Raw genomic sequence first — 18,427 nt, 5'->3', positions numbered from 1 at the left:
ATTGTCCCATGAGGAGAGATTGAGTAGACTAGGCCTATATTCTCTAGAGTTTAAAAGAATGAGAGGTGATCTCATTGAAACATACAACATTCTTACAGGGCTTGACAGGGTAGATTCAGGGAGTATGTTTCCCCTGGCTGGGGAGTCTAGCACCAGGGGTCACAGTCTCAGAATAAGGTGTTGGCCATTTAGGACTGAGATGAGGAGAAATTTCTTCACTCAGAGGGTGAATCTTTGGAATTTTCTACCCCAGAGGGCTGTGGAATCTCAGTCATTGAGTATATTCAAGACAGAGATCGATAGATTTTTGGATATTAAGGGAATCAAGGGATATGGGGATAGTGCAGGGAAGTGAAGTTGAGGTAAAAGATCATCCATGATCTTATTGAATGGCGGATAAGGCTCGAGGGGCCAAATGGCCTACTCCTGCTCCTATTTCTTATGTTCTTATGTTCTTATTGTGGCGGAGCCACTGAATGACTCTGGGCAACTGTATATAATTCCCTTTAACGATTTTCTAACACCAGCCTAAGCCTGTACCATTGTGTTAGACATTACTGTGTTTTGTATATAGTGTTTGTACGTACGGGGCGTGGCCCCTTTAATAGCGCAGGAAAACGCAGGCAAACGCGATGACGTCATGTCGCAAGTCACGTGACCGCCCAAGCACGGGAAAACATGATGACGTCACAACGCAACCCAGGGGACTGCCCAGGCAGTCCTCGTGGAACCTCTGTTGAATAAAGACCTGTTTGATTGCTCTCCTGTATTGACCTCAGCAAGCTGTTTGAATTTGTTTAGTCTTACATTAAAGACCTGTTTGATTGATCTCCTGAGTCGACCTCAGTTATTAGTTCAATTCCTACATTGGTGACCCCGTTTTTTGTGAACGTTTTCACCAAAGAAGAACACAGCTTGGAGGCAAACGCCGTTTCGCTTAAGCTACCGCAGTTCTGGGAGCAGCAAGCGACCTCGTGGTTCATACAGGTTGAGGCCCAGTTCGCCCTGAGGAACATCGATGCGGATCAGACCAAATATCTTTATGTGGTCTCCGCACTCGACAGCTCTGCCGCCTCTCGGATCGTCAGCCTCCTCGAAAACCCTCCAACGGAGCGCAAGTATGAAACCCTCAAAGCGCGGTTGCTGCAAGTTTTCGGGCTCACAAAATCAGAGCGCGCCCAATGATTACTCGCTATGACCGGGCTCGGGGACTCCAAGCCTTCGGAGTTGATGAGCCAAATGCTCACACTCCTGGGCTCAGAGCCGGAATGCTTCCTATTCCATGAAATATTCCTCAGCCAACTGCCTGAACAGGTGCAAGCCGCCCTGGCTAGATCCAAAGTTGACGACTGCGCAGCACTCGCTGCAGAGGCGGACAAAATTTTTGCGGTAACTCAGCATACCGCGCCGCCACGAGGCGCCCATCCCCCACAGACGCCGCCCCAGCTCGTCAGCCTGCTGGGCTGTGTTTCTACCACGCGCAGTTCGGCGCGAAGGCGAGACGTTGCCGCCCTCCCTGCAGCTTTCCCCCCCAAAAAAACAACTGCGAACACCGAGGACCGGGTCTAATGGGAGCCCCACGGCCGCGATGGCGATCGGCAACGTGGGCAAGTTGCTTTTCATCACAGATACTCTCTCCGGTCGTCGTTTTTTGTGCGACACCGGAGCGCAGTGCAGCATTTTACCTGCGTCCGCCCTCAATGTGCAGACAGGGAATCACGGCCTCGCCCTTGAAGCGGCCAATGGCGGAGCGATTCGGACCTTCGGCAGACGGCGAGTGCAGGTGTGCTTCGGGGGCCAACGTTTTCACTGGGAGTTTGTTACGGCCAAGGTTTCTCAACCCATTCTCGGCGCGGATTTCCTGTGCGCCAACAGCCTCCTGGTCGACGTGAAGAACCGGCGGCTGATCAACGTGGCAACTTTTAACTCTATTCCTTGTTACCGCAGTAACACTACGTCGCATACCGTCGCCTGTGCTTTCCCAACTCCGGATGAGTTCGCTCGCCTGCTCGGCGAATTTCCCGACCTGACAAGACCCACGTTCTCCTCCACAGCTACGAAACATGGTGTGGAACACCACATCACCACCAACGGCCCCCCGGTCTACGCGCAGGCCCGGCGCCTGGAACCTGGCAAGATGACGGTCGCAAAGGCGGAGTTCGCGACCATGGAATGGTTAGGGATTATTCGCCGGTCGAATAGTCCCTGGTCTTCAGCCCTCCATATCGTCCCGAAGCCTGGCGGTGGATGGCAGCCATGCGGCAACTATCGACGGCTAAACGACGTCACCACTCCTGATCGGTACCCGATCCCCCACATCCAGGATTTCTCTGCCCATTTGGCAGGGAACACCGTCTTCTCGAAAGTCGACCTCGTCCGGGTCTTCCACCAGGTCCCGGTTCATCCACAAGACGTCCAGAAGACCGCAGTCATCACCCCATTCGGCCTCTTTGAGCTTTTACGAATGTCATTTGGGTTAAAGAACACCGCCCAGGCTTTCCAACGCCTGATGGACTCCGTGCTGTGGGACGTCAAGTTCCTCTTCGTCTACCTGGACGATATTCTAATTGCCAGTCCTACTAAAGAAGAACATATCTGTCACCTACGCACCCTTTTTTGACGCCTCAGCTAACACGGCCTGATTATCAACCCGGCCAAGTGTCAGTTTGGCCTGCACCAAATTGATTTCCTGGGGCATCGCATCACCTCAGAGGGAACGGTTCCTTTGCAAGCGAAGGTAGAAGCGGTGACATCCTTTCCACACCCGCAAAACATAAAGGCTCTGCAGGAATTCCTAGGCATGGTAAACTTTTACCACTGTTTCGTGCCTAAGGCAGCACTACTCATGCAGCCCCTGTACGAGGCCCTCAATGGCAAGACTGGCAAGAACCCGGTAGACTGGACGGATGACATGGCCCGAGCGTTCGCCGACACCAAAAGCGCCTTAGCCAACGCTACCATGCTGGCGCACCCGCTGCCAGGAGCCACCATTGCCCTCACCACCGACGCATCAGACTACGCAATCGGCGCCGTGCAGGAGCAGTGGGTGAACGGGTTGTGGCAGCCGTTGGCATTCTTCAGCCGTCAACTACGGCGGAACGAGAGAGCATATAACACGTTCGACCGGGATTTGCTCGCCCTTTTTCTGGCCATCCGCCATTTTCGCTTCCTTCTGGAAGGACGTCCTTTCACCGCCTTTGTGGACCATAAGCCGCTATCCTTTGCCATGGCCAAGACCGCCGAACCATGGTCATCCTGACAGCAACGTCAACTGACCTACATATCCGAATTCACCACGAATATACAGCACGTGGCCGGTAAGGACAACCTGGTGGCAGACTGCCTCTCCCGCGCGACCGTCAATACGGTTCATTTGGGCATCGATTACGCCCTCATGGCAGCGGACCAAGCCTCGGACCCAGAGGTCAAAGCCTACAGAATGACCATCACTGGCCTCCAGTTGGCTGATGTCAAGTTCCATTCGGCAGGTACCACGCTGTTGTGTGACGTCTCTGTACAGGACCCTCGCCCTCTCGTTCCGGTCGTCTGGTGCCGCAAAGTGTTCGACGCCATACATGGGTTGTCACACCCAGGAATGAAGGCCTCTCAGAAGCTGATGTCAGCGAAATTTGTATGGCATGGCATGCACAAGGATGTCCGTGACTGGGCCAACACCTGCGTGGTCTGCCAAAAGGCCAAAGTACAGCGCCACAGCAAAGCTCCGCTGGCCACCTTCACAGTTCCGGAGCGACATTTTGACCACGTCAATGTGGACCTGGTCGGACCACTCCCACCCTCCCATGGTTTTTCACACATCCTGACCATGGTTGACTGCACCACCAGATGGCCGGAGGCGGTTCCCCTGTCATCCACTACTTCGGCGGACGTGGCCAGGGCGTTCATTTCCACCTGGGTAGCCCGTTTCGGAGTACCCGCAGATATTTCTTCAGACAGGGGACCGCAGTTTTCCTCCGAACTCTGGAATGCAGTGGCCCAAGGACTCGGTGTCAAATTACACTGCACCACAGCCTACCACCCACAGGCGAATGGTCTCTGTGAACGCTTCCACCGGTCACTGAAAGCTGCCCTGAGGGCCAGCCTCCAGGACGCTGGATGGGCAGACAAGCTACCGTGGGTCCTGTTGGGCCTTCGCACGGCCCCCAAAGAAGACCTTCACTCTTCATCAGCGGAGCTGGTGTACAGTCAGCCGCTGCGAGTTCCAGGGGATTTCCTACCAGCATCGACGAAGCCATGGTCCGCGTCTGCCCAGCTTACTAGTCACCAGGAGGCAGCCAGATGTTTCGCGCCGGTGCCCACTTCGCACCACGGGCTGCAGAGTTCGCACCTTCCCACGGAGCTTCACAAGGCTGAATACGTTTTTATTCGCCATGACGCACATAGGGATCCACTCAAGGCCCCGTATACTGGTCCCTTCCGCATGTTGGAGGCAGGGGACAAAACCTTCACGGTAGATGTCGGTGGTAAACTGGACCACATTTCGGTCGACCGCTTGAAGCCAGCACATTTGGACCTTGACCGCCCCGTCGAGACAGCACAACCGCCGAGACGAGGTCGGCCACCCATCGCCGTTACGGCAGACCAAGTGCAGCTGCCCGCCAGACCACCAGCCGCCCAACAGCCTCCGCCTCAGGAGTACAGGAGTCATTCCGACAGGCTCATCAGACCTCCTCACCGTTTGACTTTGTCCGTTAAAGCGAATTCTGGGGGGGCGCATGTGGCGGAGCCACTGAATGACTCTGGGCAACTGTACATAATTCCCTTTAACGATGTTCTAACACCAGCCTAAGCCTGTACCATTGTGTTAAACATTACTGTGTTTTGTATATAGTGTTTGTATGTACGGGCCGTGGCCCCTATAAGAGCACGGGAAAACGCGGGCAAACATGATGACATCACGTCGCAAGTCACGTGACCGTGCAAGCGTGGGAAAATGTGATGACGTCATGACGCAACCCAGGGAACTGCCCAGGCAGTCCTCATGGAACCTCCGTTGAGTAAAGACCTGTTTGATTCCTCTCCTGTATTGATCTCAGCAAGCTGTTTGAATTCGTTTAGTCTTACATTAAAGACCTGTTTGATTGATCTCCTGAGTTGACCTCAGTTATTAGTTAGGAATTCGTCAATTCCTACATTATGATAAAAGGGGCAGTAGCAGGATAGCTACAAAATTGGCTAAGCGATAGAAAACAGAGAGTTGTGGTGAATGGATGTTTTTCAGACTGGAGGGAGGTATACAGTGGTGTTCACTAAGGTTCAGTACTAGGACCATGGCTGTTTTTGATATACATTAATGACTTGGACTTCGGGATACAGGGCACAATTTCAAAATTTGTAGATGACACGAAACTTGGAAGTGTAGTAAACAGTGAGAAAGATAGTAATAGGCTTCAAGAGGACATAGACAGGCTGGTGAAATGGGCGGACATGGCAGGTGAAATTCAATGCAGAAGTGTGAGGTGATACATTTTGGTAGGAAGAATGGGGAGCGATAATACATACTAAATGGTACAATTTTAAAGGGGGTGCAAGAACAGGGAGACCTGGGGGTGTTTGTGCACAAATCTTTGAAGGTGGCAGGACTGGTTAACAAAGCAGTTAATAAAGCAAATGGGATCCTTGGCTTTATAAATAGAGGCATTGGGCTGGATTTTCATTGAGGAGTCGGTTAGGAGGCGGGACTACAACTTTCGGGGTTGTAGTCCCGCCTACATCGAGTTCTAGCCAACCCATTCAATTTTTACTTGATTGACCTTGTTGAGCCCGCCCAGCAGGCCAATTAAGGGCCACCCGGCAACAGGTGACATCACAGATTGATATTTCACCTGTCAAGACCTTTTGACAGAAGAAATATCAGCGTTTCACAGCTGTTTGAAGCTGTCAAACACTGACAATCTGTATTCTAAGTTAATTCCTTCCTCTCAGGATGATTTAGAGATCTCCCCGGAACAGAAAGCTGAATGCTGCAATTTTTGACAGCTCGCAGCCATTCTGCTTTCTGTGCCGGTGAGATGAGGGGCTCCCGAGACCTGAAGGAAGGAAGGCTGTAAAGGTAAGTAAAGGTACGTAAAACTTCTTTAAACACTTTACACACACCAAACACACTTACCTTTGCACTCATGCACCCATCACTCACCTGAACACCGGACATCTCGACCCCTCCAAGCCCTTCATCCCGACGGTCCACCTCCTCTAACTTGGCATGGTTTGGAACCATCGGGAATCCCACACTTCAACATTAAAAATAGGGATTAGGCTAAAAACTGCCTGTTAACTACCTGTTAATAGGCAGTTACTTGGCACTAATCCCTTTCCCGCCCCGGGGAGGTGGGTCACTGTGTGGGGCAGGTACCCGCCTCCTTTGAAACTGGCATGGAGGCGGGTTGGGGGCGGGATGGGTTCGTGCCCCCCGATTTCGGGATTTTAACCTCCCCACATGCCTCCAATCCCGCTTCCACGGCCCAATGAAAATCCTGCCCATAGAGTACATAAGAACATAAGAAATAAGAGCAGGAGTAGGCCATTTCGCCCTTCAATCCTGCTCTGCCATTCAACAAGATCATGGCTGATTTTCTACCTCAAATCCATCATCCCGCACTATCCCCATATCCCTTAATTCCCTTAGTTCCCAAACATTTATCGATCTCTGTCTTGAATATACTCGATGACTGAGCATCCACAGTTCTCTGGGGTAGAGAATTCCAAAGAGTGACAACCCTTTGAGTGAAGAAATTTCTCCTCATCTCAGTCGTAAATGGCCTACCCTTTATTCTGAGACTGTGACCCCCATGTTCTAGATTCCCCAGCCAGGGGAAACGTTTTCCCAGCATTAACCCTGTCAAGCCCCTTAAGAATTTTATATGTTTCAATTAGATCACCTCTGATTCTTCTAAACTCTAGGGAATATAGGCCTAGTCTACTCAACCTCTCCTCATAGGGCAATCCCCACATTCCAGGAACCAGTCTAGTGAACCTTCGTTGCACTCCCTCTAAGGCAAGTATGTCTTTCCTTAGGTAAAGAGACCAGAACTGTACACAGTATTCCAGGTATGGCTTCCCCAATGCCTTGTATAATTGTAGTAAGATTTCTTTACTCTTATACTCTAATCCCTTTGTAACAAAAGCTAACATAACATTTGCTGTGAGGGTGCCGGTCAGTTCCTTCAGAAACCTCTAGATGGCACCTTCACTTGTTTGTTTCCTTTGTTAATTGTTTCTAGTCTCCTGTGTTAATTCTGTCCAGAAGGAACTTCAGGAGCCGTTCCTAGGGGAGGGGATCCTGTGAGGGTGCCGGTCAGTTCCTTCAGAAACCTCTAGATGGCACCTTCACTTGTTTGTTTCCTTTGTTAATTGTTTCTAGTCTTCTGTGTTAATTCTTAATTGACTGTTATTGGGCTTATGAGTTTCACCTGTGATTTGTAGTATATAAGTTCTGTTTCCCCCCCCCCTTCTCTGTGCTCAGTCTTGACAAGACTTTGTGCCAAGTGGTTGCTTGTCAGAGCTTCTAAAGTGTAATTGTATCTTTGTGTTTATTAAGTAAAGTACTTTGTTTGAACTTTATACCTGCCTCTAGCCTCGTCTCTGCACTTGGGTCCAGAACCAGCCTCGCCCTGACATTTGCTTTCTTAATTGCTTGCTGTACCTGCATATTAACTTTCTGTGATTCGTGTACAAGGACACCAGGGTCCCTCTGAATGCAAACATTTCCCAGTCTCTCACATTCAAAAAATATTCAGCTTTTTTGTTTTTCCTACCAAAGTGGATAACTTCACACCTCCCCACATTGTATTCCATTTACCATGTTCTTGCCCACTCAGTCAATCTGTCTATATCTCTCTGTAGCTGCTTTGTGTCCTCCTCACAGCTTACTTTCCCACCTAACTTTGTATCATCAGCAAACTTGGATACGTTTCACTCAGTCCCTTCATCCAAGTCATTAATATAGATTGTAAATAGCTGAGGCCCAAGCATTGATCCTTGCGGTACCCCGCTAGTTACAGCCTGCCAACCCAAAAAAGTCCAGTTTATTCCTACTCTGTTTTCTGTCCATTACCCAATCCTCAATCCATGTTAAAATATATTACCCCCAATCCCATGAGTCCTAATATTGTGTAATAACCTCTTGTACAAAAGCCAGGACGTTATGCTAAATCTATATAAAACACTCATTCGGCACCAGCTGGAGTATTGTGTCCAATTCTGGGCACCACACTTTAGGAAGGATGTGAAGGCTTTGTAGAGTGATCAGAAGAGATTTACTAGAATGGTTCCAGGGATGAGGGTTTACAGTTATATGGATAGACTACAGAAGATGGGATTGTTCTCCTTGGAGCAGAGAAGTCTAAGATGAGATTTGATAGAGGTTTAAAATCATGAAGGTTTTAGATAGATTAAATAATGAGAAACTGATTCCAATGGCTGAAGGGTCGATAACGAGAGGGCACAGATTTAAGGTGATTGACAAAAGAACCAGAGGCGACATAAGGACATTTTTTTACGTAGCGAGTGCTTAGGATTAGGAAAGAAACTGCCTGATCGTGTGGTGGATACAGATTCAATAGTAGCCTTCAAAAGGGAATTGGATAAATACTTGAAGGAGAAAAAATTGCAGGGATATGGGGAAAGAGCGGGGAGTGGGACTAACTTGATTGCTCTTCGAAAGAGCTGGCGCAGACTCGATGGGCCGAATGGACTCCTTCTGTGCTGTACTATTCTATAATTCTATGAAAAGGATTGAGTCCCTCTTCCTGTGTCTCTCCTCTTCCTGGCACTGTGTGCTAGTTTGTCCTGCAAGAGCAAAGTGGATGTGTTTGTGACTGGCATGCTGAAGGGTTGTGAACAGCTGTGTGTGTTACATTGATTTACATCGAGTGTACAGCACAGAAACACGTCATTTGGCACAACTGATCTATGCCAGTGTTTATGCTCTACAAGAGCCTCCTCCCACCGTGCTTCATCTAGCCCTATCAGTGTATCCCTCTATTCTTCATGTGCTTATCTAGCTTCCCCTTAAATGCATCTATGCTATTTGCCTCAGCTACTTCTTGTGGTAGCGCATTCTACATTCTAACCACTCTTTGGGTAAAGAAGGTCCTCTTGAATTCCCTAGTGGATTTATTAGCGACTATCTTATATTTATGACCACTAGTTTAGGACTCCCTCACTAGTAGAAACATTTTCTCTATGTCTACGCTATCAAACCCTTTCATTATCTTAAAGACCTCGATCAGGTCACCCCTCAGCCTTCTGAACCCCAGCCTGTTCAGCCTTTCCTGATAAGTATATCCTCTCAGTTCTAGTATCATCCTTGTGAATCTTTTTTGCACCTTCTCCAGTGCCTCTGTATCCTTTTTATATTGGGCCAGAAATTCAGATCGGGGGCTTGCCGCGCGTGCAAGCCCCTGATATGCACTTACCCGACGCGCTGGCCGTTGACCTCCAGGGACGCCTGGAATTCAATTTTGAAAAAGAAGAATCCCGGGCAGCGTATGACGTCACGCCGCCCAGGAGTGCAGCCAGCGCGAAGCCTGTAGCGCGCTGTGCAACTGAGACACGCCCCTTGAGGTCTCAGTTTAATAGGACACGCCCCCAATGTTTCTGCCAAGCTGCTAAGCATTTTTACATGCAAAGCAGCAGTTTAAATAGGTTTTTGGAAGTTTTTTGAAGATTTTGGTAACTTTTATAAACTTTTAAAAACGTTTACATTATTTTGAAGAATCTGAAGTAGTTTTAAACAGAATTAAAGCAATTTAAAGACTTTTAAAAGCCCTAAAAGAATTTTTTAAATTCCATTTATTTATTTAGCAATGTCGTCGTCATACGTGTCTTCACACTGTTCCCTTTGGGGAACTGTATGAAGTGGTGGAAGGATTTATGGCCATGATTAACGCTCATTCCGTGACCGTAACCATCTTTGAACCAGCCATTAGGGCGGTTAGTCCTATGGCGGGAGGGTTTTACGGGCTCCCACAAGCTATACAAGGAGGGGGGGCCACCCACACCCACGGACGCAAATATCCCACTGGATGTCAACCCAGAATTTAGAGCCGGTGCTCCGACTCCGCTTGCCGGGACTGTCTGGAGTGGGGTTCGAAACCCTACCCTGATCTGGCCCAGCGGCGGGGATCCTACCGCTATGCCAAAGGCCCAATCCGATTAGCAAAGTGAAATGGCTGGAATGAGCACAATTCACGGCATTAAAAGAACTCACAATTGAACTGATGATGACCTCAGCAACCTCCTCAAGGAGGTGGAGGCGCAGCGCCTGCTCATCATTGGTAATGAGAAGTCAAAGGCGCCGCAAAAAGGGCAGATGATAGCTTGGTCTTTCAAGTGGCAGCATAGGGCTCCAGTCACGGGGAGGGAAAAGGCGCAGGAAACGTATGGGTGTCACCTTTTGTGCGGAGTGGGCCTTTTGCGTAGCAGTAAGCATCCCTGCCGCTGGGCCAGAAGGAGTAGGGTTTCGAACCCCACTCCAGACAGTCCCGGCAAGTGGAGTCGGAGCTCCAACTATAAATTCTGGGTGGACATCCAGCGGGATACTTGCGTCCGTGGGTGTGGGTGGCCCCCCCCCTCAGATGGGTTGTGGGAGCCCGTAAAACCCTCACGCCATAGGACTAACCACCCTAATGGCTGGTTCAAAGATGGTTACGGTCACGGAATGAGCATTAATCACGGCCATAAATCCTTCCACCACTTCATACAGTTCCCGAAAGGGAACAGTGTGAGGATACGTACGACGATGACCTCTTGCGCAATGCACCTCCTTGGACCCTCAGTCGCAGATGCGAGGGGGCAAATCGTGCAATTGTTAAATTTTTCATTTTATTGACATGTAAAATGTTGGCCCAGTAATTCCCTTCCAAATGCGCGAGTACGGTCGGGGTACTTACACGTCTGGCCGGAGGAAATGCCGGTTTTCAGCATGCACAGTGCATGTGGGGAAAACCGGCATTTCCTGTCCTCTGAACGAAAGGGTTCAGAGGCAGAACGCGTGCGACTGCACAGGCAGCGCGTGCGCAGTAAAATTCGCCGCTTTCATTCATGCTTTCAGTGAGGTCAAGTCCTTACAACTTACACATGAAAAAAGCATGGGTACAGTTGCTCCAGAGGCTGCGGAGGAAGATATTTCTTATCGTGGAGCTTCTGAAAGTATGTATGTCTGTATATATTCCTTTGCGTGTTATGTATATATTCCTTTACTTATGTGTATGAATGTATTATTTAATTATGACTTTCAGAGAAAGTAACTTATTGGAAAATCATAATTAAAAACATACATTCATACACATAAGTAAAGGAATATAAAACATACATACATATACGTAAAGGAATATATGCGGACATACATACATAATTACTTATTACTGATGAAAAGTTTCTTTCTTAAAAGTGCTGGAAATGTTACATTACTCATTTTAGAACACTCATTTTCACATTCCATTCACACAGCCACAATTGCTCCTTCTACCTACCGTTCTGAAAACCCGTTTAAAAAAAAAAATTTAAACTTTAAAACTTACTTAAAATTTCTTAAAATAACTTCCCTCCCTTTCCCAAACAAAAATATTGCCTTTCAGAAGCTCCATGATAAAATATATCTTCCTCCGCAGCCTTGGAACAACTTTACACATGCTTTTTTCAAGTGTAACTTGTAAGGACTTACCCTCACTGAATCCATGAATGAAATCGACGAAGTTCACTGCGCAAGCGCTGCCTGTGCAGTCGCACGCGCTGTGCCTCTGAACCCCTTCGTTCAGAGGACTGGAAATGCCGGCGTTCCCCGCATGCGCTGTGCATGCTGAACGCCGGCATTTCCACCGGCCAGATGCGTGAGTACCCAGACCGTACTCACGCATTTGGACACGAATTTCTGGCCCAATATGGAGACCAGAACTGTGCACTGTACTCCAAATGTGGTCTAACCAAAGTTCGATACAAGTTTAACAGAACTTCTCTGCTTTTCAATTCTATCCCTGTAGAACAGAACCCAGTGCTTGGTTTGCAATTTTATGGCCTTATTAACCTGCATCGCTACTTTAAGTAATTTATGTAACAGTAGCCCCAGATCCCTTCGCTCCTCTATCCCATTCAGTCTCTTATTATCCAAGCAGTATGTGGCCTCCTTGTTCTTTGTACCAAAATGCACCACCTCACACTTATCTATATTGAAATTCATTTACCAATTACACGCCCATTCTGCAAGCTTTTTAATGACTCCCTGTATTTTGTCGCATTCTTCATTAGTATTAACTACACCCCACCCCCCCCCCAATTTGGTGTCGACTGCAAATTATGAAATTGTACTTCTGATTCCTGAGTCCAAATTGTTTATGTAAATTGTGAACAACACTGGTCCCAGCATCGATCCCTGTGGAACACCACTTCCCACCTTTTGCCAGTCTGAGTAGCTACCCTTAACCCCTACTCTCTGTTTTCTGTTTTGTAGTCAGCTTGCATTGTGCTGCCTGTCCCCTGACTCCACATGCTCTGACCTTAGTCATGAGCCTACCTTATTGAAGGCGTTTTAAAAATCCAAATATATTACATCTATCTCATTACCCTTGTCCACTCTTTCTGTTACTTCTTCAAAGAATTCAATAAGGTTGGTCAAGCATGACCTTCCCTTTTGAAATCTGTGCTGACTATTCTTTATTATATTTTCAGTTTCTAGATGTTTTTCTACTGCATCTTTGAGTAAAGATTCTGTTATCTTTCCAACAACTGACCTTAAGCTAACTGGCTATAATTTCCTGGAATAAAAACAGAAAATGCTGGAAATACTCAGCAGGTCAGGCAGCATCTGTGGAGAGGGAAACAGTTTCAGGTCGATGACCTTTCATCAGAACTGGAAAAGGTTAGAGATGTAACAGGTTTTAAGCAAGCACAGAGGCAGGAAAAGTGGTAGGATGGGAGGAAAGAGCAAAAGGGAAGATCTGTGATAGGGTGGAAGGCAGGAGAGATTACATGACAAAAGGGATGATGGTGCAAGGCGAAAGGAGATGGTAATGGGACAAGTAAAGAAACAAAAGATGGGTCTAGAGGAGGTGTAAATGGGACTATCAGAATCATCAGCAACAGCTGATGTCCAAAAAGATGGGGGCAGAGGTTTTGACCTGAAATTGTTCAACTCAATGTTGAGTCCAGAACCTTTTCCAGTTCTGATGAAAGGTCATCAGGGCAAGGGTTAAAGACTTAAATACAGGGAACATGACTACAACTTTCTGTGCATGTGAGCACCACCTTTTTTATGCCGGCAGATATTGGGGCATCCGAGTGTCCCATTGTGGAGTGGGGAAGCACTTAATTAATATATTTAAATGGGGCTCCCACAGTGAAATGGGGAGCTTGATTTAAAATTCATTGTTGCTGCGTGGGTTCCCCAGGGGTCGGGAAACCCGGCAGTGAAAGGGAGGTGGAAGCTGCCGGCTCCATAAGCTAAGTGACTCTTTTAGCATTCCTTGTGGGCCAGGAGAAGCTGGAGTACTCCCCCCGGCCCCTCAAGGACACCTTCGGCCTGCCATCTCCCAATTACCGACCTATCTCCCCCCTCCCCCCACCCACATCGCGGCCTCTCTCCCCCGCACCCCCGCCACATCGCAGCCTCCTCCCCTCCCTGCCCTGATCACCGACCTTGCCCCCTCCCGATTTCTGGGGACCGTCGCCAAAATCCTGTGGCTGCGGCCTCCTGCCGCTGATTTTCCCTCTCATCCAACGGCCAGGCTGTCCATTTGGCCGGCTGCTGGGCGGGAAACAGATCAAAAAATGTTAATGAGGTCCTGCTGTTGAGTTTGGCAAGACCTCCGGGTCCCCAGCCTTGTGTGGTTCTTCGGTCGTTTTTGGACTTCCGCCTCCCCGTAAATATTGGGGCCAATGAGTTAGAGTAGCAGAGTTATGATCTTCAAGCATCGAGAAGGAAGTGTGCATGGGATGGCGTATTTAGAGCTTGAGACTTGGGCCAAGAATTTCCTCAGAGCTGCTTCTGCGCCACCACTGGAGATTTACTATCAAGGAATTTATTACATAGAATTACATAGAGTATACAGCACGAAAACAGGCCATTTAGCCCAGCTCGTCTGTGCTGGTGTTTATACTCCACACGAGTCTCCTCCCATTCCATCTACCTCATCTCAGCCTTTCAGCATATCTTTCTATTCCCTTTTCTCTCTTGTACTTGTCTAATTTCCTTTTTTAAAGCATCTAAGCTATTTGCCTCAACCTCCTGTGGTGGCGAGTTCGATATTCGAACCACTCACTGAGTAAAGAAATTTCTACTTATTTTTCTAACGGATTTATTAGTAACTATCTTGTATTTATGGCCCCTGGTTTTGGATTCTCCCACAACTGGAAACATTCTCTCCACATCTACCCTGTCCAACCCATTCATCATTTTAAAGACCTCTATCAGGTCTCCTCTAAGTCTTCCCTTTTCTAAAGAAAAAGCTGTTCAATTTTTCCCGATAGCTGTAATCTTTCAGTTCTGGTACCATCCTTGTAAATCTTTTTTGCACTTTCTCCAGTGCTTCTGTGCCCTTTTTATAGTATGGAGACCAGAAATTTGAAAATTCCCTATAAGTGCGGCCTGACTAGGGTCCTAAACAAGTTTAACATAACTTCACTACTCTTGAATTCTATACCCTAGAAATAAATTCCAGTGCTTTATTTGCATTTTTAATTCCTTTGCTGACCTCCGACGCTGCTTTTAATGATTTGTTCACTTGTATCCATAGATCCCTTTGAGGGTGTCCTTCAGTGTGCCAGTGCAGCCTTCGGTCACCTGAAGAAGAGAATGTTTGAAGACCAGGACCTCAAACCCGGCACTAAGCTCATGGTCTACAGAGCAGCAGTGATACCCGCCCTGCTGTATGCCTCAGAGACATGGACCATGTACAGCAGGCACCTCAAAGCACTGGAGAGGTACCACCAACGCTGCCTCCGCAAGATCCTGCAAATTCATTGGCAGGATAGGCGCACCAACGTCAGTGTTCTTGCTCAGGCCAACATCCCCAGCATCGAAGCTTTGACCACGTTCGATCAGCTCCGATGGACGGGTCACATTGTCCGCTTGCCCGATACGAGACTCCCAAAACAAGCGCTCTACTTGGAGCTCCGGCACGGCAAGAGAGTCCCAGGTGGGCAGAGGAAACGCTTCAAGGACACCCTCCAAGCCTCCTTGAAAAAGTGTAACATCCCCACCGACACCTGGGAATCCCTGGCCCAAGGCCGCACAAAGTGAAGGAGAAGCATCCAGGAAGGCGCCGAACACCTCGAGTCTCTTCGCCGGGAGCAAGCGGAAGCCAAGCGCAGGTAGCGCAAGGAGCGCACGTCAACCCAAGCACCCCACCCGCCCCTTCAACCACCGTCTGCCCCACCTGTGACAGAGACTGTAGGTCCCGCATTGGACTCATCAGTCACCTGAGAACTAATTTTTAATGTGGAAGCAAGTCATCCTCGGTTCCGAGGGACTGCCTAAGAAGAAGAAGAAGATGAAGAAGAGATCCCTTTGCTCTTCTACCTCATTCAGTTTCCTATTTTCTAAGGTGTAGGTGATGTTTCTGTTTTTCCTACCAAAGTGCATCACCTCATATTTATCTATGTTAAGGAATTTGCCATTTAACTGCCCAGCCTGCAAGTTTTCTAATGTCTCCTTGTATTATGTTGCATTTTTCCTCAGTGTTAGCTATACCCCCCTAGTTTGGTATCATCTGCAAATTTTGATATTGAGTTAATTCTTCCTAAGTCCAAATCATTAATATACATTATTAAACTGGTGGAACCAGAACTGATCCTTGTGGAAAACCACTTTCTACCTTCCTCCAATCTGAATAACTACCCCTTATCTCTGCTTTCTATTTTTTAGCCAATTTGCTATCCACTCAGCTATTTGTCCCCTGACTCCACATGCCCAAACCTTTTCATGAGACTACCGTGTGGTACCTTATCAAAGGACTTTTGAAAATCCAAGTACAGTATATAGTATCTACTGCGTTACCCTTATCTACTCTTTCCGTTACCTCTTCAAATAATTCTGTCAGGTTAGTTAAGCACGACTTAGCCTTTCGGAATCCATGCTGACTTTGTTTTGTTATATTTTCTGTCTCTATTGCTCTTCTATCCATTATTTTAGTATAGATTCCAGTATCCTTCCTATTACAGATGTTAAGGTGACTGGTCTATAGTTCTCAGGTTTTGTTCTGTCTCCCTTTTTGCATATAGGGTCAACATTAGCTGTCTGCCAGTCCTGTGGCACTACTGTAAGAATTCGCAATAATTTACAGTTCTGAAGATTAATTTTTTTGGTTAAAGAATCCCTGGGCATTGTGCTTTTAAATTTCCAGCGATAAAAATGGCTGTCGCACCACATGGCCGAAGACAAGGGGGCTTGGAAAGCAGCTTTCTGTGTCTGGAAGTAAGGTTCAATGGAGACAAAACGTTACCACAGGACAATGCTTTGTTTACAAAGCAATTGAATGCTATTAGCATTTGTTTGTATATCGAGTGGATACATCTAAACTGCAGAAGAGACTTTTGTATCTTGAATGGGATCCGTTTAAGAACTGGATGGGTCTAAATCACCTAGCATTCTGGACAATAGAGCAGTTGTATTTCCCTTTTGTTTCAGCCCAGGGAGCTCTGGAAGACACATTAACCAAGTCCAACCACTCTGAGTTAGCCAATCACAGCTTTCTCTTGTGTATTGGACCCTTTGGGCGGGGAATTTTGCACACAGCCCTTGCAGGGCAGAACGGCAGGACCTCACCAGGTATAAAAGATAGCTGCTGAGAAGCTATCACTCTTTTTACTTCGCTGGACCACAGGTGAGCAGGGTGTTCTGACTCCTCGGCAAGGCAACCTAGCAGGAGTTAGGGGGTGGTGATTTGAGGGTAATTGCTAAGATTGTTTAAGTAACATTGGAGCCATTTTATCCCTCGTTTTCGCCGTCTGCAACCCCCTGTTATATAGTTTTACTGTAATTACTGTGTTCGTGTGGTATAGTTTATTCTTTTGATTGTAGTTTATTTAGGTAATAAAACTTGATTTTTCTCTCATCCAAACCACTTGTCCGTTTTAATATCATTAATTATAAGTTCCTCCACTCAGAACTGAAGGAGGGGTAGCGATTCAAAACCGCTGTTTGTAAATTGGTTTAGAGTGCAGCAGCAAAAGCCTGCTGACCAGGTGAATTACCGTAAACCAGGTAAAAGGTTGGAATTGGTCAGAGCTCAGAGGCAAAGGCTGCTGGCCAGGTAAATTACTATACACCAGTTAAAAGATGCCCCCCTTACACTACCCCCTCCTTTATGAAACTTTTACAGATATAAACTAGTGCCTCTGCTATCTCCTCCCTAGTTTCCTTGAGTGTGCGTGGGTGCATACCACCTTGACCTGGGGTTTTATCCTCTTTTAGTTTGCCATTTTGTCAATTATTTTCTCCCTTCCTATCCCAACTGTATTAATATTCTTTTTAAGATCATCCTCTAGTGAAGTATCTATTTTGTAACTTCTTCAGTAAAATCTGAGGTGAAGTAGTTATTCAACACTTCTACCATTTCTCTGTCATTATCTGTGAGTTTATCTTGCTCATCCTATAAAGAAGGTGTGGAGTTCAAAGTGGTTATTTGTGCTTCCTCTGTGCAACAATTGAAATTATCTTCATGATAGACTGGTGTTATACAGCCATAAAATGAGTTTTAAAAGATACTAATGTCATGAATATGAACTCCCTACATATATCAATCCATTTAAATAGTAAATGTGCTTGAAAAATATTTTTCAAAAACTGTAAAAGCATTACTTGTGTTGTATGTTTTGTTCATTATTTCTCTTTTTTAAGCTCATTAGATTGCTATTCTTCACTATTTATTTCTAGTTTGTCCTGCTTGGGTTCTGGCTCTTTAAAATATTCCTGGCTTATCCATAAGTTCAGAGCTGCATTTCAGTTCAAAGTTCAATGTAGGCCTAATGGCAGAAAATATATCAGGTCAGAACTGAACCAATATATATAGCATATGGCTTTATTCCTCAGAAAACATCTTGGTGTCACATCATTATTACCATATTAGCCATCAACACCCACAAGCCATCTTGTCAAGAACCTATCAATTCTACTGGTCTGTGTTTAAATTTTCCTTGGGTGCTAAGTATTTAATTTTTGTAACTTTAGAAAAAAATATGAAAGGCATAAAGCCCGACAGATCCTTCTTCTTCTTAGGCAGTCCCTTGGAACCGAGGATGACTTGCTTCCACATTAAAAATGGGTTCGCAGGTGACTGATGAGTCCAATGCGGGACCTACAGTCTCCGTCACAGGTGGGGCAGACGGTGGTTGAAGGGGCGGGTGGGTGGGGTGCTTGGGTTGACGTGTGCTCCTTGCGCTGCCTGCGCTTGGCTTCTGCTTGCTCCCGGCGAAG

At 47.1% G+C, this 18,427-nt stretch overlaps 1 protein-coding gene across 1 annotated transcript in view; it reads left to right on the top strand.

Moving 5' to 3' along the window:
* Nucleotides 1-17,067, top strand: part of luc7l (LUC7-like (S. cerevisiae)) — a 79,457-nt gene extending 62,390 nt beyond the window's left edge. Inside the window, exon 10 of the mRNA XM_086000475.1 lies at nt 14,748-17,067. Within this exon, the coding sequence (XP_085856601.1) occupies nt 14,748-14,757 (10 nt within the window). The 3' untranslated portion in view covers nt 14,758-17,067. The remainder of the gene's footprint in view (nt 1-14,747) is intronic.
* The last annotated feature ends 1,360 nt before the right edge of the window (nt 17,068-18,427 follow it).

Source organism: Somniosus microcephalus, chromosome 11 (genome assembly GCF_052327205.1).
Source record: "Somniosus microcephalus isolate GS21.2 chromosome 11, FLI_Smic_1.0, whole genome shotgun sequence".
In the NCBI taxonomy this organism is placed as follows: domain Eukaryota; kingdom Metazoa; phylum Chordata; class Chondrichthyes; order Squaliformes; family Somniosidae; genus Somniosus; species Somniosus microcephalus.
This window is presented reverse-complemented; position numbering and strand designations above follow the sequence as displayed.